The sequence below is a fragment of the Hippopotamus amphibius genome, chromosome 1, assembly GCF_030028045.1.
Source record: "Hippopotamus amphibius kiboko isolate mHipAmp2 chromosome 1, mHipAmp2.hap2, whole genome shotgun sequence".
Classification (NCBI taxonomy): domain Eukaryota; kingdom Metazoa; phylum Chordata; class Mammalia; order Artiodactyla; family Hippopotamidae; genus Hippopotamus; species Hippopotamus amphibius.
Window position 1 is genome coordinate 116,199,469 of NC_080186.1, and position 23,773 is coordinate 116,223,241.

A 23,773-nucleotide genomic window follows, 5' to 3' on the forward strand; every position below is an offset into this window, starting at 1 on the left:
GTAAAGGGGCCGAAATCCCAAGGAGTTGAATAATTTCTTTCACATCTCAATCAAGCAATAATTAACAAAATAACATGGATCTGTAATTCTATAGAGATACTCTTTGATATGACAAAATTCAGACCACACTGATTGTGAGAGCCTGAACTTTGGCATCAAAGGAGAGAAATCAACCCAGATGATGATATGATATGATACTGCTAAAAGCACTTTTACAAGAAAGAAAACATTTGACCATCACACAAAGGGATTGTAGTTTATTCACAAAATGGAAGATAAGTAACAATGGCTCAGTTGGTAGAAACCCCTGCCCAGCTGACACACAGATACTGAAGACAGCAAGAGAATCCTCTGATGGCGCCCAGGAGGAGAGCTGCTGCTCTTCCTTCTGAAGATCTGTCATGGTCTCTCAGCTACCTCGCAGGGGAAGCAGTACAGCCACTTCAGGAAGGGAACCTCAGGCTGTCAGCATCACCACAGGCATATTGCAGGATGAAGAGTGGAGAAGTTTCTTCTGTATCCATGATGCGCTTTGAAGAGAAGATGAAGGTGGAGCTGGGGAACTAGGTGAGCCAATTGTCCTTATCCTTTCCTGATCCAGATGGAACCTGCAACAATTACTTGCACTTGGGTGGGCACTTTGGCTCGCATGGTTGGGGAGGTGGCACAGGAGGGCATTTCTGCTGGCACTGCTGAGGTGGGCAAGGATCAGGACACTTTATAGGTGGACAAGGCTCTGGACACTTTATAGGTGGGCAAGGCTCAGGACATGGTGGAGGTGGGCAAGGCTCAGGGCACTTTGGTGGGCACACTGGAGGTGGATGGCAGGGCTGCTTGCACTGCTGCTGTTGATAAGACATCTTTCTGGAGTCTTAGAATCTGAAAGAAATTGTATGACAGTATTCACAAAAGGAACTCCTACAAAGAGAAAAGCCAAATATTTTATTACACCATCAGATAGCATCTCTCCAATGGCTCAGAATGCTCTCTAACCCTTCACCTTCTTTTAACAAATTTCTAGCTTCTTGGCCCTTAGCAAATTGCTTCAAGAGCCCACAGAAAACCTTCTCTTTTCTCATACAATCTTTTACAAAAGAAAAATACTTTTGTTTGCTTTGTTTCTTGTATGGAAACAGCATCTTCAAGAAAGGCCATTAGTACTTCTGAAAAGGGGGGCAAGCTCACAAGCAGTCCCTATCATCATGTTCTCTCATGCGGTTCCAGCAGGATGACTAGTGCACAGAGCAGGGACAGGCAGAAAGGACACGAGGGGGAAATCCTCACATCTTCTCAGATAAATGCCTCTGAAGTCATAGCAGATGGACACAGCAAAGATATAGAGAAGGGAAAAGTACTTTCTGCTTTCCCTCTTCTTCATGTCATAGGTCTCCTAGTAATTTCTTTCTCAGTAGGAGAAGTGAAACTTTCTCAGAAATCTAAAAATTACAATACACCATTGTGCCACAATTCCAAGTTCCTGTCCACTAAGTAGCATTAAACCCATGAGCATAACTTTGGGCCCACCAAATTTGCATCTCCGGCATAAATGCAACATTCAGGAGCCCAAGAACAAAGCTGAACTGAAGAATCAGACTCACCAGGTTCTCCAAAGTCACCGGGACTCGAGGAGCAGGAGGATGGCAGTCGTGCAGCAGAGGACCTTTTTATTGGGGCTTGCTGCCCCACCCAGGGGGAAGTGGAACTGCCAAAACTGGCCTGGTCAATCATTTCCCAACCAAAATGCAAATCCATCCATAATTGGCTTGACTGGAACTCTGAAAACAGGAAATGTGCTGCTCCAGGATCTCCCCGCTGGATTGGGTTCTCATGACTCACAGAACCCCTGCCTTAGCTCTCAGTTTCAGCAGTTTATGGCAGTGGGAGGATGGGAAGAGGGGTTCTCTAAGTTGTAGTCAAGGGCACCTTTTCTTGATTGGGGAAGATGACCCTGTTCGAGCTTTCACCTTCCTTGCTTTATAAACTTCCTGCCGTGTTCCAAGGGACTGGCTGATATTTTGTTGTGCGTACTAGGATGAAAAGAGCCAGGCTTCCTGCTGACACCTTCCTCTTTAAGCCCTTCTTACAGTGCATTTCCTCTTGACCCATGGCTTGCTAAACTGAGTCCCCTTTCTTCTTCTCAAATGGACTGAGGGTACATTGCAGATCATCTGAGATCCCTTCCCATCATGATACTTGGACACGTTCGGTAAAGTGGTGACCTCTAGGGTCCTCCTTTCACTGCTGAGCTCCTTCAAATAAAGAGCCTCTAGCAAGCAGATTCCTGTGATCTTTATAAATCTGTTTCACCTCCAGCACAGGGAATTCACTAGGAGTGTGACATCACCTACAATCATTCAGATGATGTGGCAGATCAGAACCTAGACATACAACAGAAAGCAAGCCATCTGCTCATATCTCCCCTGCATGACATACCACCTGTTCCCGCCTAACTTCTCCCAACTGACCTCTTTCCTTTTCTTCTATTTGTCAAGGAAGCTCAGACTATTGGTCAAATTTTCTGGCTTCCTGCCTTTATCAAATTATTGGAAAACCCAACCTACTATGCAATGCCATTCAAACAGCTAGATATATGTATTTCATATTTATTACATATTTAAACCCATGTTGTTTGGCCTCAAATCCAGTGGTAAATTCAAAAAAAAAAAGGTGATTTCAGTTTATTAATAATTTAGTCATTGAAGTTAAATGCCGTTCATATACAACTTCATCATTAATAATGTTTTCATTTTAATTTTAACCTATTTTTCACTTTTTCCATATGGGTCACTGTGGAATCGATGTCAAATAATCCAATTTCCCATTCTACATTCTTCATACAACTTGTCAGTGTGCTGGAAGGAAGGTGTAATGGTTAATTTATGGGTCAACCTTACTAGCTCAGAGTCCCGGTTATTTGGTCAAACATGATTATGAGTGCTTCTCTAAGGATAGCTTTGGATGAGATTAAAATTTAAATCAGTGGCCTGAGTAAAGGAGATTGCCCTCTGTACGGTGGGAAGTCCTCATCCAATCCACCCAAAGCCTCAATACAACAAAAGTCTACCCTCCCCCAGGTAAAAGGTAATTCCCCTGTGTGACTGCCTTCCTCAGGGTTTCCACTCTGAATGTGTCAGACTTCCTTCTCTCTCTCTTCTCTTCTCTCTCTCTCTCCTTGCTCTCTGTGTCTAATATATATGTGTGCATATATATTGTAATGTGTAATATATTGTAATATGTAATTTGAATATTTCATCTGACATTTCGTGTACATGATTGCCTATGACCAATGAAATTATAAACTTATAAAGTTTTTATAAAATGAAATTAATGTAAGAAATATTAATAGTGCTCGATACGTGTGATGTGTACTTATGAAAAATATAAAGAGCTCTCCGGGAATAACTGATGTCCAGGAAATGATGCCCTAGCATGGTCTGCAAACCTGGGAAAAGCGCTCTTTGGTGCCTTTAGAGAGATTTAGCTATCAACTATTCTTCTACATGTCATCTCTTATCCTGGAACTGAACTATCCTCCTTTCTGTGCTGCCCCCTTGGGCACTGAAGCTTCTTGACATGCCCCATGGCTGGTGAAGGGCTCTGTCTGGTTTAGAAATAACGTTACTACACTCATTTTATATTCCTGTAGAATATGGAAACACATATTTAACCAATCAGAAAGCCTCGTCTCATGTGATACAAACACTTCGCTAAACTGCTGCCATGTGCTTAAAATTCCTTTATCAGGATATAAATGTCTTCTTTTCTGTAAGTAAACGCCAGGTTTAAATTCTGAAGAACCAAAAATACATATACGATAGCATAGACTCACACCATCCCATATAGTGATTGACAGTGGGTTTGGGAGGCAAAAGAGGATCAGTGTGCTAAACGTCTGAAATCTAGGTGAAATATGAACTTAGGTTTCAACTGATATATTTTCTTTCCTCTACTGTTTCCAAACATGTTTTAGGTCTTTGAAAGACAGTAATTTTAAAAATTCTTTCAATGTGTACTCTCTGTCTTCTCTTTCAAACTTCCATGCCCCTCAACCTGCCATATTACCTGCACTCCCCAATGCATACATCTTAACTGTCCACTTTGGTATATTGACAAGTTACCAATGCATTTAACAATAGTCCTTTCACATTTTTCTTAATTCTTCCTGCAGTCCGGAGAAAGAATTGGCCTACTAACATGCCTTGGCCAAATACTAGGAAGCTTTTCAGGAATGTGGTTTCACAAATAGGAAATGAGGAAGAAGAGGAGAGTGAGGAGGAAGAGGAAGAGAAAGAGCAGACACCTGAAACCTGTGAAAGAGTCACCACTATGCATGTTCCAAAGGCCAGGCCTCACATTTTCCTCTCGCTCAGCCACATCTACACTGACTACTCTATGTTCCTCTAAATATTCTGATCAATAGTTATAAAAGTGAAATTACATCATATAATATATAATGGGGAAAACATACAGCTATTCAAAAATGTGCACTGACATTAAACTACCAGAAATACTCACGTCTTACATTTTGCTGTATTTAGCGCTAGGATTTTTTATTTTTCATGAACCCGTGCACATGCATACATGTCTCTCAGGATATTGATTTGAGATCTTTCATCTCTTGTCACATAGGTGTCTCCAGCCATAAGTTTTTCTCTATGCACTGCATTACATTTGTCCCTAAAGACCTTGTATGTTTTGTTTCATTTTCATTCAACCCAAGGAATTTTCTATTTTATTTGTTGTTTCTTCTGTGAGCTGTTGGTTATTTAGGAACGTGTTGCCCAACTCATCGCACTCATAGAAACAGAGACTAGAACGGTGGTGAGCCAGGGCTGAGGGGTGGGGCATACCTGGAGATCAAAAGTGGAGATGTCGGGCAAGGGAAACAAGCCTTGAGTCATACGGTGATTAAGTTCTGGGAGTTTAATGTAGAGCATGGTGAGTCTAGTTAATGACACAGTGTTACATGCTTGAAACTTGCTGAGAAAGTAGACCTTAAGCAGTATCACTACACTCTCTCACAGAGAGACATACACACACTGAAATGCTAACTATTGAAAGGATTAATGTGTTAAGTACCCAATGATGGTAATCATTGCACAAAGTAACATATGTCACATGATCACATTACACACTGTAAATATATACAATTTAATTTGTCAATTATATCTCAGTAAAGCTGGAAGGAAAAGATGACAGAATAGCAATCATACAAGAGAGTAACAGACTCTGAGAATCTCTGTGCTCCGTCTCCTCCTTGCCTCTATCGGGCTCTGATACTGTTCCCTGGGAGAGCTTCCTGTATCCATCATTCCCTGTGGGCCTTGTATCCACCTCACAGTGGGCAGTCCCTTTCAGTCACCTGTACTGACCACATGTGAAATGGGTTGTATGGAAAGTGGGGACAGGAGGGCTGGAAAGTCATTTCTGTTCTTGAAAAATCAAACACTTTTTACTTTTGGCACATAGTGTATTTCGTGGTCAAATCCCTCAAAAACATATTAAGCATCTGAGATAATGTAGTCCTCCAATCATTTCTATGTTCTAGAGACCATGCTCAGGTCCTTTCCTAGAAGTAATGTTCTTTCCTAATTTACTTTGCTGTGAACTTAATAGAGCTGCCATGAGATCCCTGGCACAAAGGTGAAGAGACGACAACTTCTATCTCTTTTCTCTGTTGTTACAGTCAGCTGAAAATGGACCTGAAGTTCAAAATCACTTCTATTCTCATCTCTTCCTCTTTGGGGCTTACAAGTGGTGAGTTTTCTAATTTCACAAGGTTTTGAATTTCTGCCCTACAGCCTTTCTTTTCTCATTTTTTTCTCATTTCTGACCTGCAAACCAGAAAGCATTTTTCCTGAACATATGTCTGTTGAAATTCCCTGATCAATACAACTAATAAGCTACATTCTGTCAGCCTCTTAAGTGACGGTGGCCAACCATTAATGCAAACCTTTTGCCATTGAATAGCGTGTATCGCCGCATTCATGGTTTCCAATATCACTTTCCTTGCTAACCACCTCCGGACTCCTCAGCCAAGGCCTCAATTTAAGATTTATTACAGTCACATCCCACCTCAAAGAAGTAATGTTTGTGTCAGGTCAGACAACACTAGCTACAGGAAAGAGAGCTCCCAAGTATCAGTGTCTATTTTCCACTCCAGTCATAGTCTGCTGAGAGTTGAGCAGTTACATGGGAATCTTTACCAACCTGCAGTTCTGTCATCTTGGATTCCTTTACTTCTAGGTGTGCAAGTGAAGAACGTGTACAAAGAGAAAGATCCTCTGAATCTTTTTTATGTTCAGGTACAATATGACTTAACATGAAGATATTGTTTCTTTTCAAAATAATGCTATTTTTCGTGTGTGTGCAGGCATGTTGTGTGTTGTGCGTGTGTATGTATGTGTGTGTGTGATCTGAATAAAGTATTCTGTGGACTTCCCTGTGGCAGCATGTTTAAGCATCTGCCTGCCAATGCAGGGGACATGGATTTAATCCCTAGCCAGGGAAGATCCCATGTGCAACAGAGCAACTAAGTCCTGGAGCCACAACTACTGAGTCCTTGGGCGGCAACTCCTGAAGCCTGTGTGCCTACAGCCCACGTTCTACAACATGAGAGGCCAGCACACTGAGAAGCCTGCACACAGTCATGAAGAATAGCCCCCACTTGCGGCAACTAGAGAAAAGCCCTGCGCAGAAACGAAGACCCAACACAGCCAATAAATTAATAAATAAATACTTAAAAAAAAAAACCAATGAATTAACTATTCTGTTTTGTGGACACTTAGGCCCACAAGAAGAGATATGCTGAAAGAACATATCCTTTTTCACAGCTTACTTGACTAGTAAGCTAAGCAAATCGAAAACAAGCTGCAGAGCAACAGTGACTTTGTAAATCCAAATAAACATTGAAAAACTAAGTCCTCTTCAAAGGTGGGCGTGAACAATAGGAAAGTAATTTCAGACTGAAAAAATGTAATAGACCCTGAGGTTGACGAGTTCTGGAATAGGAAGAGATCATTTTATGCATGGAGAGGAGGCAGCATTTGCCACATAAAGACCCTCTTCATTTCCTTTTCTTCTCTACTACCCATGTTCTCAGAACTACTATAAGTTTATGCAGAATATTCCACGAATTTCCAAAACTGTTTATCTGTAATATCACATTAAAAATATGCTTAGCTAAAAAAGAAGAACAACACATATGAGATGGTAATGGAGCTTCAGGATCTTCTTGTTTGCTAAATTACTTATACATGAGCCACTTTCATGCTGGAGCAAACGTGGTGCTGGTAGTGACAGTGGTGACACTGATGACGACCGAGACCATGAGGACCTATTGCCTCTGCAAGTGCCCGTTTTGTGTGCAGCACGGTGCCAGCTAAATTACACACATTCAGACAATTTTCATGCCTCAGACAAGCTTGCAATGGGAACGTGACTTTCCCACCTTTTAGTGAAGGGACTGAAATCCCAAGGAATTAAATAATTTCTTCCTCAAATCAATCAAGCAATAATTATGAAAATAATATGGATTTGAAATTATAGAGAAATAATCTTTGATATCAAAATCAGATCACACTGATTGTGAGAGCCTGAACCTTGGCATCAAAGGATAGAAATAAAACAAAATGATATGATGTTGCTAAAGCACTTTTAAAAGAAAGAAAACGTTCTTAGCATCACACAAAATGACTGTAGTTTATTCAGGAAAAGGAGGATAAGTAACATTCCTCAGCTGGTAGAAACCCCTGCCCAGGTGACAGACAAACACAGGAGACAGCAAGGGAATCGTCTGATGGCACCCAGAAAGGGAACCGCTACTCTTCCTTTGGAAGCACTGTGACTCTTTCTCACCTGCCTCCCGGGGGAAGCAGGACAGCCACCTCAGGAAGGAAACCTCAGGCTGTCAGCATCACCACAGGCATATCTCAGGCTGAAGGGTGGAGAAGCTTCTTCTGTATCCATGATGCGCTTTGAAGAGAAGGTGAAGGTGGAGCTGGGGAACTAGGCGAGCCAATTGTCCTTATCCTTTCCTGATCCAGATGAAATCTGAAGCTGTTACTTGCACTTGGGTGGGCACTTCGGCTCGCATGGTTGGGGAGGTGGCACAGGAGGGCATTTCTGCTGGCACTGCTGAGGTGGGCAAGGATCAGGACACTTTATAGGTGGGCAAGGCTCAGGACACGGTGGAGGTGGGCAAGGCTCAGGGCACTTTGGTGGGCACACTGGAGGTGGATGGCAGGGCTGCTTGCACTGCTGCTGTTGATAAGACATCTTTCTGGAGTCTTAGGATCTGAAAGAAATTATATGACAGTGTTCACAAGAAGGAACTCCTACAAAGAGAAAAGCCAAAGGTTTTGTAATACCATCACATACTACCTCTCCAGTCTCTAACACTGTGCTTTAATCTCTTTAACACTCTCACTCTTTAGCAAATTATTTCATCAGCCCAGAGAAGATCTTCTCTTTTCTCGCATGATTTTACAGAGAAAATATCTTTGTTTGAAAGAGTTAAGTGATGGTTTTGTTTTTCTTTTCTTTTCTTTCTTTCTTTTAAGGAAAACAACATCTTCAGAAAAGGCCAACCCAAGTTCTAAGCTGCTGCGCAGGCTCACAAGCAATTCCTATCACTTCTTCTCTCATGAGGTCCCAACAAAATGACTTATGTACAGAGCAAAGGGCCAGCAGGAAGCATACAAGGGCCTCACACATTCTAAGATAAATTCTTCTGAAATCATAGCAGAGGGATACAAGAAAGGTATAGAAAAAGGAAAAATACACTGTTCTTTGCCTCGCCCTCATGTCAAAATTTCCCTATTAATTTCTTTTTTGATAGGGGTACTCAAACTATGTACTAGAAAGCTAATAAATACGGCATAGCAGTGTGACCGAATTTCAAGTTCCCATCCGCTAAGTAACATTAAAACCCATGATCAAAACTTTGGGCCCACCAGATTTGCTATCTCCAGCATAAATTCAACATTCAGGAGCCCAAGAACAAAGCTGAACTGAAGAATCAGCCTCACCAGGTTCTCCAAAGTCGCCGGGACTCGAGTAGCAGGAGGATATCAGTCGTGCAGCAGAGGACCTTTTTATTGGGGCTTGCTGCCCCACCCAGGGGGCAGTGGAGCTGCCAGCACTGGCCTGGTCCAATCATTTCCAGAACAAATTGCAAATCCATCCATAACTGGCTTGACAGGGACTCTGAAAACAGGAATAGCCCTGCTTGCTCCAGGTTCTCCTCAGCGGATTACATTCTTATTACTCACAGAATCCCTGCCTTAGCTCTCAGTTTCAGGGGTTTATGGCAGTGGGAGGATGCGGGGGAGGGGATCTCAAACTTGTAGTCAAGGGCACCCTGTGTTGATTGGGGAAGATAACTCTTTTCAATCTTTTACCTTCCTTGAATTATGAACCTTCCTGCTGCGTTCCACTGGGACTGCTGGACATTTTGTTGTATACACTGGTTTGAAAACAGCCTGGCTTCCTGCTGACATCTCTCTCTTTACTTTAAGCCCTTCTTACAGTGCATTTCCTCTTGACCCATGGCTTGCTCCTCTGAGTCTCCTTTCTTCTTCTCAAATGGGCTGAGGGTAGGTTGCAGGTCATCTGAGATCCCTTCCCATCATGATACTCAGACACGTTCGGTAAAGTGGTGACCTCTAGGGTCCTCCATTCACTGCTGTGCTCCTTCAAATAAAGAACATCTAGCAAGCAGATTCCTGTGTTCTTTATAACTCTGTTTCACCTCCGGCCACAGAGAATTCACTAGGAGCGTGGCATCACCTACCATCATTCAGATGATGTGGCAGCTCGGACCCTAGACCTACAACAGATAGCAAGGCATTCACTCATATCTCTCCTACATGACATACCATCTGCTCCCACATAACTTCTCCCAACTAACCTTTTTTTATTTCTTCCATTTTTGAAGCAAGCTCAGAGCACTGTTCAAATTTTCTGGCTTCCTGCCCCTTTGGAATCATTAGAAAACCCATCCGACTATGCAATGCCATTCAAACAAATAAATTTATATATATTCAGTATTTATTAAGGATTTAAACACAGGTCATTTAACCTGAAATCCAGTGGTAAATTCAAGAGAAAGTTGACATCCCTTTATTAATAATTTAGTCATTGACGTTAACTGCCATTCATATACAACTTCTTCATTATTAATAATATTTCCCATATAATTTTAACCTATTTTTTATTTGTTCCATATTGGTCTCTGTGAAATGTAAGTCAAATGTGCCTATTTCCTGCTCTGCAAGGTTTGATGGTTCATTTATGGTTTAACTTGAGTGGCACAGTGTGCCCAGATATTTGGAAAACTGTATTCTGGGTTTTTCTCTGAAGCTGTCTTAGGATACGGTTAAAATTATAAATCAGTAGCTTGAGAAAACAGGTTGCCCTCTGTGAGGTGGGACGTCCTCATCCAATCCATTGAAGACCTGAATGGAACAAGGGTGACCCTCCCCCAGGTAGGAGATAACTCCCCTGTCTGATAGCCATCCATCAGACTTCGAATTTGAATGTTCCAGGGGCTGACAGGGGCTGACTTGGCCGGGGAGGGCTGGAAGAACTGGAAACATGTGACTTAACCTCACTCATTCTTTAAGACTGATGCTTAATGACTCTCCCTTGTGATCTCATTTAACAACTAGGGTGGTGGTTCCCTGGGATGTCACAGATCACTGAGTAATGAAATTCTCTGTTCTGATGAATAACATGAATGTTTCTAAAGAAACAACCAACCCTAACAATCCACTCCAACAATCAGTCTTGAGGTGAGGACTGCCTTATCTCTGCTCTGAAAGTATATAGCTTGCTCATGTAGGACCCCTTCGGGGGTCTCCCACCCCTTCTGGTGTCTATGCAGGAAGCTGTTGTGCTTTCTTCCTAATAAACTGTTATTCTGTAACTTAAACCTGAGCAGCGGCTTGTTATTGATCCCGAGGAGAAATTCTTTTCCATCCAAGATTACTAATCCACACCCTAGACAATTTCACGGCATCAAATTTGCAAGATTTCATAATCTCTCTCTCTCTCTCCTGCTCTTCTCTCTCTCTCTCTCCCTCTTCTCTCTCTCTCCCTCTAAAATATATATATATATATATATATATATATATATATATGATTTGAAGATTTCATCTGCCATTTCATGCACATGATTGCCTATAGCCAGTGAAATAAAAAATTTAAAAGTGAGTATAAACTGAATTTAAAGTTAAAAAATTCAAAAAGAAATAAATAAACTTACAAAATTCATATTCCTTGATACAAGCAATGTGTGATTCTGACAAACAGAATGAGCTTTTGGCAAATAACTGAAATTCAGGAAACAGTGCCCTGGCAGGTTCTCCAACCCCAGCAAAAGATTTCAGTTCTGCATTTTCAGAGGTTTAGCTGTCAACAGTTCTTCCACAGGTCCTCTCCTCTATCCCACACCTCTTTTCTATACTTCCCATCTTCTACCTATGAACGATTTCTATAGCTCCTAGAAAAGAACTGTCCTCTTTTCTATGCTGTCCCCTTGGGCACTGAAGCTTTTCATGATGGGCCATGCTTGGTGAGGGGCCTTGTCTGGTGTAGGAATAAAGTTACAGTGCTGGCTTTCTGTTACTCCAGAATGTGGGAACACATTCTTATGGGAATCAGGATGTCCCATCTCATCTGACACCAACACTTGCCTCGACTGCTGTCATGCACTTAAAGTTCCTTTATCACGGAAAGAAATCCTTTTTTTCCCTTAAGTAAATAGCAAGTCTAAATTTGGTGAAACAAAAATTAAATGTAACATACCATTTACGACTCATAGCATCACATATAAGTGAATGACAGTGGGTTTGGGGAAGGGAGAGAGGATCGGGGTACTAAAGCTCTGAAATCTAGGTGAAATATGAACTTAGGGCTCATCTCATCTATTGGCTTTCTTCTACTCTTTCCAAACACGGTTTCGGTCTCTCAAAGACAGAAATTTTAAAATTTATTTCAATATTTCTTCCCTATATTCTCCTTCAAGCCTCCAGACCCCTCAACCTGCCATACTACCTTCACTCCCCAATGTGCACTTCCTCACTGCCTAATTTGGTACATTGACATGTTGTCAGTGCATTTCATAACAGTCCTTTCATATCTTTCTTAATTTTTCTTGCAGTCAGGAGGAAGAATTAGCCAACTGACTTGTCTTGGCCAAGTACTCAGGAAGCTTTTCAAGAATGTGGTTTTGTTAATGGGAAAGGAGGAAGAAGAGGAGAATGAGGAGAGAGAGGAAGAGAAAGAGGAGACACTTGAGACCTCTGAAAGAGTCACCAGCTATGCATGTCCCAAAGCCCAGGATATAACATTTTCCTCTAGCTCGGCTACATCTTCACTGAGAACTATATGCTTTTTTAAATATTATGTTAAATAGTTACAAACATGAAATTACATCATATACTATAAAATGGGGAAAACATAAAGCTGTTCAAAAATGAGCACCTAATTAAACTGCCAAAAACAATCATTGCTTATATTTTGCTGTATTACCGTTAGCATTCTTTATTTCTCATAAACTCGTGCATGCATACATGTCTATAAGCTTATTGGTTTGAGATTTCTCATCTTTTGTCATATAGACTTTCCAGCCCTAAGTTTTACTCTATGCACTGTGTTACATTTATCCCTAAAGATCCTGTTTATTTTGTTTTCATCTTCATTCATGCCAAAGTATGGTCTATTTTATTTGTTATTTCTTCCTTGACCCATTGGCTATTTAGGAATGTGTTGCCAAACTCATAGGTCTCGCAGACAAAGAGGCAGGAGGATGGTGGTAAGCAGGGACTTGGGGGAGGGGCAAACATGGAGATGCTGGGCAAAGGGAACAAGCCTTGAGTCACACGGTGAATACGCCCTGGGTGTCTAACGTAGAGCATGGTTAGTCTAGTTAATAACACCATGTTGTGTCCTTGAAACTTGCTGAGAAAGTAGACCTTAAGCAGTATCCCCACACTCTCTGTCTCTCTCTCTGTTTCTCTCTCTCTGTCTCTCTTTCTCTCTGTCTCTGTCACATACACACACACACACACACACACAGTGAAATGATTAGCTTACTGTTGTAGTGGTTCATGGGTTAAGTACCCAATGGTGGTAATCATTGCATAAAGTATATATCTGTCAAATCATCACATTATACACAGTAAACATATACACTATAATTTGTCAATTATACCTCAGTAAAACTGGAGGGAAAAGATGAAAGAATAGCCATCATACAAAAGAGTAACAAGCTTGACAGTCTATGTCCGCCTTCTCTTCCTTGCCTCTATAAGGATCTGATAGTGTTCTCTGAGAGGAGTTCCCATATCCATTACTCCCTGTGTGCCTTGTACCCACCTCACAGTGGTTAGTCCCTTTTAGTCACCTCTACTGACCACATGTGAAATGTGTAGAGTGGAAAAAGAGGAAAGAAGGGCTGAAAAGTCAGTTTTATTCTTGAACAATGAAAGTCTTTTTAGATTTGACACATCACTTATCTAGAGTTCAAATCCCTCATAAATGTATCAGGCATCTGATATAATTCAGTCCTCCAATCAATTCTATATTCTAGAGACCACACTCAGGTCCTTCCCTTAAAGTAATTTTCTTACCTGATTTTCTTTGCTGCCTTTCCCCCTGAACATAATAGAGCTACCATGAGATCCCTGGCACCCAGGGGGAAAGACTACAACTGCATTCTCTTTTCTCTGTTGTTACACTCAACTGAAAGGGGACCAGAAGTGCAAAAGCACTTCTAATCTCATCTCTTCCTCTTTGGGGCTTACAAGGGTGAGTTTGCTGAATTGAATTGCTGTGCTTCAGTTTTACTATTAATTTTTTTCAATTCTGGCCTGCAAACCAGAAAGTTATTTCTTAAATATACGTCTGTTGAGCTGGACATGGAAGATGGCAGAGTGGGAGCACCTGTGCTCACTCCCTCTTGCAAGAGCACTGGAATTACAACTAACTGCTGAACAATCATTGACAGAAACACACTGGAAATCACGAAAAAAGACCCCACGTCCAGAAGCAAAGGAGAAGCCGCAGAGACAGTTGGAGGGGCACAATCCATTAAAATCAAATCCCATATTCGCTGGCTGGGAGACTCACAAACTGGAAAACAGTTATACCACAGAAGTCCACCCACTAAAGTGAGGGTTCTAAGCCCCACATCAGGCTTCCCAACCTGCAATGGGACAAGGGATCCCCAGAGAATCTGACTTTGAAAGAGAGCAGGATTTGATTGCCGGACCTCCACAGGACCAGGGGAAAAACAGACACCATTCTTGGAGGGCATGCAGAAAATGCAGTGCACACCAGAGCCCTGGGGGAAGGAGCAGTGGCCCCATAGGAGACTGAACCAGACCTAACTGCTGCTCTTGGAAGGTTGCTGAAGAGGTGGGGGGCAGCTGCAGTTCACTGCAGGAAGAGGGACACTGGCAGCAGGGGTTCTGGAAGTGCTCATGGGCATGAGCCCTCCTAGTGTCCCTCCACCATTAGCCCCATCAAAAAGCCTGTAAGCTCCAATGAGGGGTAGCCTCAGGACAAACAACTTAAAGGACAGGAACACAGCCCCACCCATTGACAGACAAGCAGATTCGTTTCGCTGAGCTCTGCCCACCCATCCCTACCCACCATCAGTCCCTCCCATCAGGCAGCACAGGCGCCTCTTAGATAGTTTCCTCCACAAGAGGGAAGACAGCAGGATCAAGCAGTATCGGAAGTATCTTGTTTTGTGGAACTGATAACCACAGCCATAGAAAGGTAGAAAAAATGAAAAGCCAGAGGATTTTGTACCACATAAAGGGACAAGGTAAAACCCAGAAAAACAACTAAATGAAGTGGAGCTAGGCACCCTTCCAGAAAAAGAAGTCAGAAGAATGATGGTGAAAGATGAAGGCGAAGTAGAGGGACGTGGAATGCATCCCTCTCCACAGATGCATTGGGAATGCACCAAAAGACGCAATAATTCCCACAGAGAACCAGCTGAACACCAGCAGACAACCTCGGACACCAGAAAGGACCACAAGGATCCCAACATAACCGGTAGGGAGGCATCTATGACGGCTCAAAGAGGGTGAAGCGGGAGAGCTGTGGCAGATGGGAGGGAGTGAGAAACATATGGAGGGTCCACACCGCAGCTCAGTGATCCCGGACCGAGAAGGCGATTCACAGCTGAACAGAGGGTCCGGGAGTGGGAGCGTGGGAACCGGAAAGCCGGTTCAAGGTGAGGAAAATTGTTGCCAGTGAGATGATGGACCGAGAGGAGAGGAGGGAAGAGGTCCGCAGCAAGGAGTGCCTGCCCCTGAGAGCTGCCTGGCCATGATGGCGGCTGGATGCTGCAGGCTCATTGGTGGCGGGGGAGGAGCTACAGGCATAGCCTCTCTCTCTCTTTCAGTGCCTCGGCAACAGGCAGTGGAGACACACCCTGTGGGCCACCTAAGGGGCTCAGGGATAACAAGTACTCTCAGGCACTCAGGCGGGGCTGGATTAAAACCCCTTGGAATGCCGGCAGCAGGGATGCTGCAGAGAAAGAAAAAAAAAAACCCGAGAGAGGCCCAACTCTGAGACTTTCTGTTTACACCTGAGCCACCGGCATCCCTCTGCAACAGGCACCTCCAAACCCGACTGAAACAACACTGCACCACTGCTCAATCACTCCCAGGAGAAGGAGCCACTATTGTACCCTCTCCCTCCCTACACACCGACACTTACAGACGAACAATAAAGGAAGCTCTGTGGGCCACAAAATAATGCAAAAAAAACCCAAGACAAATAGAAGGACACTTACAGCTGAGACTCTAAGGAAACAGAAATATTATCTGAGGCTTGGACAGTCTTCTATAAACACCAGGACAAGCAACCCCAAAAGTTTGGACAACCGTGAGGAAACAAAGAAACACCATGCAGGCAAAGGAGCAGGAAAAAAAACCCACAAGACCAAATAAATGAGGAGGAAATAGGAAAAATGCCTGAAAAGGAATTCAGAGTAATGACAGTAAAAATGATACAAAATCTTGATAACAAAATAGAGAAAGTACAAGAAACAGTTCATAAGAACTCAGAAAAACAAACAGCAATGGATAACAAAATAACTGAAATTAAAACTACTCTAGATGCTATAACCAGCAGAATGACTGAGGCAGAAGAATGAATAAGTGAGTTGGAAGATAGAATGGGGGAAATAACTGTCACAGAGCAGGAAAAAGAAAAAAGAATAAAAGGAATAGAAGACAGTCTCAGAGACCTCAGTGATAACCTTAAACGTACCAACATTCGAATTATAGGCATCCCAGAAGAAGAAGAAAACAAGAAAGGGTCTGAGAAAATATTTGAAGAGGTTATAGTGGAAAAGCTCCCCAACATGGGAAAGGAAATAATTAACCAAGTCCAAGAAGTGCAGAGAGTCCCATACAGAATATACCCAAGGAGAAATACACCAAGTCACATATTAATCAAACTAATGCCAATTAAACACAAAGAAAAAATATTAAAAGCAGCAAGAGAAAAGCAACAAACAACATATAAAGGAAAACCCATAAGGATGACAGCTGACCTTTCTAGAGAAACTCTGCAGGCCAGAAGGGAAAGGCAGGATATACTGAAAGTCTTGAAAGAGAGAAACCGACAGCCAACAATACTCTACCCAGCAAGAATCTCATTCAGAATTCACGGAGAAATCAAAAGCTTTCCAGACAAGCAAAAGTTAAGAGAATTCAGCACCACCAAACCAGCCTTACAACAAGTGGTAAAGGAACTTTCCTAAGCAGGAAACACAAGAGAAAACACCTACAAATACAAACCCAAAACAATTAAGAAAATGGTAATAGGAACATACATGTCAATAATCACCTTAAATGCAAGTGGATTAAATGCTCCAACCAAAAGACACATACTGGCTGAATGGATACAAACACAAGACCCTTCTATATGCTGCCTACAAGAAACCCACTTCAGACCAAGGGATACATATAGACTGAAAGTCAAGGGATGGAAAAAGATATTCCATGCAAATGGAAGTCAAAAGAAAGCTGGAGTAGCAATACTCATATCAGACAAATTAGACCTTGAAGTAAAGACTATTACAAGAGACAAGAAAGGACACTGCATAATGATCAAGGGATCCATTCAAGAACATATCACAATGGTAAATATCTATGCCCCCAATATAGGAGCACCTCAATACATAGGCAAATGCTAACAGCTATAAAAGGGGACATCAACAGTAACACAATAATAGTGGGAGATTTCAACACCCCACTTACATCAATGGACAGATCATCCAAACAGAAAATAAATAAAGACACACAAGCTCTAAAGGACACATTAGACCATCTCAACTTAACTGATATTTATAGGAAACTCCATCCAAAAACGACATAATACATTTTCTTCTCAAGTGCACATGGAACATTTTCCAGGATAGATCACATCTTGGGTCACAAATCAAACCTCAGCAAATTCAAGAAAACTGAAATCATATCAAGCATCTTCTCAGACCACAATGCCATGAGACTAGATATCATATACAGGAAAAAAACTGCAAAAAATACAAGCACATGGAGGCTAAACAATTCATTCTTAAACAACCAAGGAATCACTGAGGAAATCAAAGAGGAAATCAAAAAATATCTAGAAACAAATGACAATGAAAACACAACAACCCAGAACCTATGGGACGCAGCAAAAGCAGTTCTAAGAGGGAAGTTTATAGCAATACAGTCCTACCTTAAGAAACAAGAAAATGATCAAATAAACAACCTAACCTTACACCTAAAGCAACTAGAGAAAGAAGAACAAAGAAACCCCAAAGTGAGCAGAAGGAAAGAAATCATAAAGATCAGAGCAGAAATAAATGAAAAAGAAAGAAAGAAAACCATAGCAAAAATAAATAAAACTAAAAGCTGGTTCTTTGAGAAGATTAACAAAATTGATAAACCATTACCCAGACTCATCAAGAAAAAAAGGGAGAAGATGCAAATCAACAGAATTAGAAATGAAAAAGGAGAAGTAACAACGGACACCTCAGAAATACAAAACATCATGAGAGACTACTACAAGAAACTATATGCCAATACATTGGATAACCTGGAAGAAATGGATACATTCTTAAAAAAATACGATCTTCCAAGACTGAAGCAGGAAGAAGTAGAAACTATGAACAGACCAATCACAGGTACGGAAATTGAGGCAGTGATTAAAAATCTCCCAACACACAAAAGCCCAGGACCAGATGGGTTCACGGGTGAATTCTATCAAACATTTAAGGAAGAGCTAACACCTATCCTTCTCAAACTCTTCCAAAATATTGCCGAAGACGGAACACTCCCAAATTCACTCTACAAGGCCACCATCACCCTGATACCAAAACCAGGCAAAGATGTCACAAAAAAAGAAAATTACAGAGCAATATCACTGATGAATATAGATGCAAAAATCCTCAACAAAATACTAGCTAACAGAATCCAACAGCACATTAAAAAAATCATACACCATGATCAAGTGGGGTTTATCCCTGGGATGCAAGGATTCTTCAATGTACGCAAATCAACCAACGTGATACATCATATCAACAAATTGAAGGGTAAAAACCGTATGATCATCTCAATAGATGCAGAAAAAGCTTTTGACAAAATTCAACATCCATTTATGATAAAAGCTCTCCAGAAAATGGGCATAGAAGGAAATTACCTGAACAGAATAAAAGCCATATATGAGAAACCAAAAACCAACATTGTTCTCAATGGGGAAAAACTGAAAGAATTTCCTCTAAGGACAGGAACAAGACAAGAGTGTCCACTCTCACCACTATTATTCAACATAGTTTTGGAAGTTTTAGCCACAGCAATCAGAGAAGAAAAAGAAATAAAAGGAATCCAAATTGGAAAAAAAGAAGGAAAATTGTCACTCTTTGCAGATGACATATTATATATAGAAAACCCTAAAGACTCTACCAGAAAACTGCTAGCACTCATTGATGAGTGTAGTAAATTAGCAGGATACAAAATTAATGCACAGAAATCTCTTGCATTCCTATACACTAACAATGGAAGAGCAAAAAGAGAAATTAAGGAAACTCTCCCATTCACCATTGCAACAAAAAGAATAAAATACCTAGGAATAAACCTGCCTAAGGAGGCAAAAGATCTGTGTGCAGAAAACTTTAACACATTGATGAAAGAAATCAAAGACGACACAAACATGGAGAGACCTACCATGTTCCTGGATTGGAAGAATCAACATCGTGAAAATGATTGTACTACCCAACGCAATCTACAGATTCAATGCAATCCCAATCAAATTACCAATGGCATTTTTCACAGAACTAGAACAAGAAATCTTAGGATTTGTATGGAAACACAAAAGACCCCGAACAGCCAAAGCAATCTTGAGAAGGGAAAATGGAGTTGGTGGAATCAGGCTTCCTGACTTCAAACTAAACTACAAGGCCATAGAGATCAAGACAGTATGGTACTGGGAAAATAGAAAGGAAGATCAAAGGAAGAGAATAGAGAACTCAAAAATAAGCCCAAACACATATGGGCACCTTATCTTTGACAAAGGAGGCATGAATATACAATGGAAAAATGACAGCCTCTTCAATAAGTGGTGCTGGGAAAATTGGACAGCAACATGTCAAAGAATGAAATTAGAACACTTCCTAACACCATACACAAAAATAAACTCCAAATGGATGAAAGACCTACATGTAAGGCCAGACACTATAAAACTCCTAGAGGAAAACCTAGGCAGAACACTCTATAACATACATCAAAGCAAGGTTCTTTTTGACCCACCTCCTAGAATCATGGAAATAAAATCAAGAATAAACAAATGGGATCTCATGAAACTTAAAAGCTTTTGCACAGCAAAAGAAACCATAAACAAGACTAGAAGGCAACCCTCAGAATGGGAAAAAATAGTTGCCTATGAAACAACGGACAAAGGATTAACCTCCAAAATATACAAGCAGCTCATGCAGCTTCATACCAAAAAAGCAAATAAGCCAATCCACAAATGGGCGGAAGACCTAAATAGACATTTCTCCAAAGAAGACATACAGATGGCCAACACACACATGAAAAGATGCTCAACATCACGAATCATCAGAGAAATGCAAGTCAAAGCCACAATGAGGTATCACCTCACACCAATCAGGATGGCCATCATCACAAAGTCTGGAAACAACAAGTGTTGGAGAGGGTGTGGAGAAAAGGGAACTCTCCTGCACTGTTGGTGGCAATGTAAGTTGCTACAGCCACTATGGCAAACAATTTGGAGGGTCCTTAAAAAACTACAAATAGAACTACCATATGATCCAGTAAACCCACTCCTGGGCATATACCCAAAGAAAACCATAATCCCAAAAGAAACTTGTACCATAATGTTTATTGCAGCACTATTTACAATAGCTAGGACATGGAGGCAACCTAAATGCCCATCAACAAATGAATGGATAAAAAAGATGTGGCATATATATACAATGGAATATTACTCAGCTATAAAAAGGGATGAGATGGAGCTATATGTAATGAGATGGATAGACCTACAGTCTGTCATACAGAGTGAAGTAAGCCAGAATAAAAGACAAATATAGTATGCTAACTCACATATACGGAATCTAAAAATGGTACTGATGAACTCAGTGAGAAGAATAAGGACGCAGATGCAGAGAATGGACTGGAGAACTTGAGGTTTGGGAGGGGGCGGTGGGTGAAGGGAAAGCTGAGATGAAGCGAGAGAGTAGCACAGACATATATATACTACCAACTGTAAAATACATAGCTAGTGGGAAGTTGTTGTATAACAAAGGGAGTTCAACTCGAGGATGGAAGATGCCTTAGAGGACCAGGACGAGGAGGGTGGGGGGGACTCGAGGGAGGGTGGGGGGGAGTTGAGGGAGGGAGGGGGAGTTGAGGGAGGGAGGGAATACGGGGATATGTGTATAAAAACAGATGATTGAACTTGGTGTACCCCCCCCCAAAAGTAATTTAAAAAAAAAGAAGAAAAAAAAAGATATATACTACAAACAGAAAAGAAAAAAGGGGGGATGAGATGGAGCTATATGTCATGAGGTGGATAGACCTAGAGTCTGTCATACAGAGTGAAGTAAGTCAGAAAGAGAAAGACAAATATTGTATGCTAACTCACATATACGGAATCTAAAAATGGTACTGATGAACTCAGTGACAAGACAAGAACAAGGATGCAGATGCAGAGAATGGACTGGAGAACTTGAGGTTTCGGAGGGCACGGGGGGTGAAGGGGAAGCTGAGACGAAGAGAGAGAGTAGCACAGACATATATATACTACCAACTGTAAAATAGATAACCAGTGGGAAGTTGTTGTATAACAAAGGGAGTTCAACTCGAGGATGGAAGATGCCTTGGAGGACTGGGACGAGGAGGGTGGGTGGGAATTGAGGGAGGGTGGGGGGGATTCAAGGGTGAGAGGGAATACAAGGATATGTGTATAAAAACAGATGATTGAACTTGGTGTACCCCCAAAAAAATAATAAATTAATTTAAAAAAAAAGAATAATGATGGTGAAGATGATCCAGGACTTTGAAAAAAGATTGGATGCAAAGACCAAAAGGATGAAAGAGACGTTGACCAAAGACCTAGGAGAATTTAAGAACAAACAAACAGAGATAAGCAACACAATAACTGAAATGAAAATATACTAGAAGGAACCAATAGCAGATTAACTGAGGCAGAAGGGCGAATATGTGACCCAGAAGACACAATGGTGAAAGTCACTGATGCAGAAAGGAATAAAAACAAAAACAGAATGAAAAGAAACTTAGACAGCCAGAGAGACCACTCGGACAATGTTCAGTGCACCAACAGTCTCATTATAGACATCCCAGAAAGTGAAGAGAGAGAGAAAGGGCCCAAGAAAATGTTGGAAGAGATTATAGAGGAAAACTTCTCCAACAAGGGAAAGGAAATAGCCACCCAAGTCCAGGAAGCACAAACAGTCCCAGGCAGCATAAACCCAAGGAGAAACAGCCCAAGACACATAGCAGTCAAATTGCCAAAACTAGAGGAAAATTATCAAAAGCAACGAGGTAAAAACGACAAATAATATACAAGATAACGCCCATAAGGTTAACAGCTGATTTCTCAGCAGAAACTCTACAAGCCAGAAGGGAGTGGCACAATATATTTAAAGTCATGAAAGGGAAGAACCTACAACGAAGAATATTCTACCCAGCAAGGATCCCATTCACATTCAATAGAGAAATCCAAAGCTCTACAGGAAAGCAACAGCTAGGAGAATTCAGCACCACCAAACCAGCCCCACAGCAAATGCTAAAGCAACTTCTCTAAGTGGGAGACACAAGAAAAGGACCTATAAAAACAAAAACAAAACAATTAAGAAAATGAGAAGAGGAACATACATATCCATAATTACCTTGAATGTAAATGGACTAAATGCACCCACCAAAAGATACAGACTGTCTGAATGGATACAAAAACAAGACCCATATATATGCTGTCTACAAGACACACACTCTAGACCTAGGGACACATACAGATTGAAAGTGAAGGGATGGAAAAAGATATTCCATGCAGATGGAAATCAAAACAAAGCTGGCATATTGATACTCATATCACATAAAATAGACGTTAGAATAAAAAATGTTACAAGAGACAAGAAAGGACACTACACAAAGATCAAGGGATCAATCCAAAAAGAGGAGATAAGAATTATAAATATATATGCACCCAATAGAGGAGCACATCAATACATAAGACAAATGCTAACAACTATGTAAGAGGTAATCGACAGTAACACAGTAAGAGTGGGGATTTAACACCCCACTTACACCAATAGACAGATCATCCAGACAGAAAATTATTAAGGAAACATGAGCTTTAAATATCACAATAAACCAGCTAGATTAATAGATATCTATAGGACATTACATCCAAAAACAGCAGATTACACTTTCTTCTCAACTGCACAAGGAACATTCTCCAGCATAGATCACATTTGGGGTCACAAATCAAGCCTTGGGAAATTTAGGAAAATTGAAATTGTATCAAGCATCCTCTCCTACCACAATGCTATGAGATTAGAAATCAATTACGGGGGGGGGAAACTGCAAAAAACACAAAAACATTGAGACTAAACAATATGCTATTAAATAACCAAGAGATCACTGAAGAAATCAAAGAGGAAATCAAAAAATACCTAGAGACAAATGACAATGAAAACACAACGATCCAAAACCTATGGGATGCAGAAAAAGCAGTTCTAAGAGAGAAGTTTATAGCAATACAGTCCAACCTCATGAAACAAGACAAATCCCAAATAATCTAACCTTACACCTAAAGAACTAGAGAAAGAAGAGCAAACAAAACCCAAAGTTAGTAGGAGAGAAATCATAAAGATCAGAGCAGAAATAGGTGAATAGAAACAAAGAAAACAGTAGCAAACATCAATACAACTTAAAGCTGGTTCTTTGAGAAGATACATAAAATTAATAAACCTCTAGAAAGACTCATTAAGAAAAACAGGGAGAGGACTCAAATGAAAAAAATTGGGAATGAAACAGAAGAAGTCACAACGGAGGCTGCAGAAATAAAAAGCATCATAAGACACTACTACAAGCAACACTATGCCAATAAAATGGACAGCCTGGATGAAATGCACAGGTTCTTAGAAAGGTATGACCTTCCAAGACTGAATCAAGAAGAAACAGAAAATATGAACAGACCAATCACGAGTAATGAAATTGAA

General features: G+C 41.0%; 2 protein-coding genes across 6 annotated transcripts; both read right to left on the bottom strand.

Moving 5' to 3' along the window:
• Positions 1–242: 242 nt before the first annotated feature.
• Positions 243–9,063, bottom strand: LOC130846254 (small proline-rich protein 2E-like). 3 transcript variants are annotated; one of them, XM_057724378.1, is made up of 2 exons: positions 9,030–9,063; positions 243–879 (listed from the first exon to the last, which is right to left on the bottom strand). In XM_057724378.1, exon 2 carries the CDS (start codon positions 858–860, stop codon positions 618–620), a length of 243 nt encoding a protein of 80 aa, XP_057580361.1. In that variant the 5' UTR covers positions 861–879; positions 9,030–9,063; the 3' UTR covers positions 243–617. The 3 variants fall into 3 exon arrangements, with proteins under 3 accessions (XP_057580361.1, XP_057580354.1, XP_057580369.1); XM_057724371.1 differs by lacking the exon at positions 9,030–9,063 and adding an exon at positions 1,599–1,633; XM_057724386.1 differs by lacking the exon at positions 9,030–9,063 and adding an exon at positions 1,599–1,628 and having other exon boundaries at positions 243–918.
• LOC130846270 (small proline-rich protein 2E-like) lies at positions 7,761–9,140 on the bottom strand. Of its 3 annotated transcripts, none has more exons than XM_057724396.1 (2): positions 9,030–9,140; positions 7,761–8,296 (listed from the first exon to the last, which is right to left on the bottom strand). In XM_057724396.1, the coding sequence occupies exon 2, from the start codon at positions 8,275–8,277 to the stop codon at positions 8,062–8,064; it is 216 nt and encodes a 71-aa protein (XP_057580379.1). In that variant the 5' UTR covers positions 8,278–8,296; positions 9,030–9,140; the 3' UTR covers positions 7,761–8,061. The 3 variants fall into 3 exon arrangements, with proteins under 3 accessions (XP_057580379.1, XP_057580388.1, XP_057580397.1); XM_057724405.1 differs by having other exon boundaries at positions 8,955–9,058; XM_057724414.1 differs by having other exon boundaries at positions 7,761–8,336; positions 9,030–9,049.
• Positions 9,141–23,773: the final 14,633 nt, after the last annotated feature.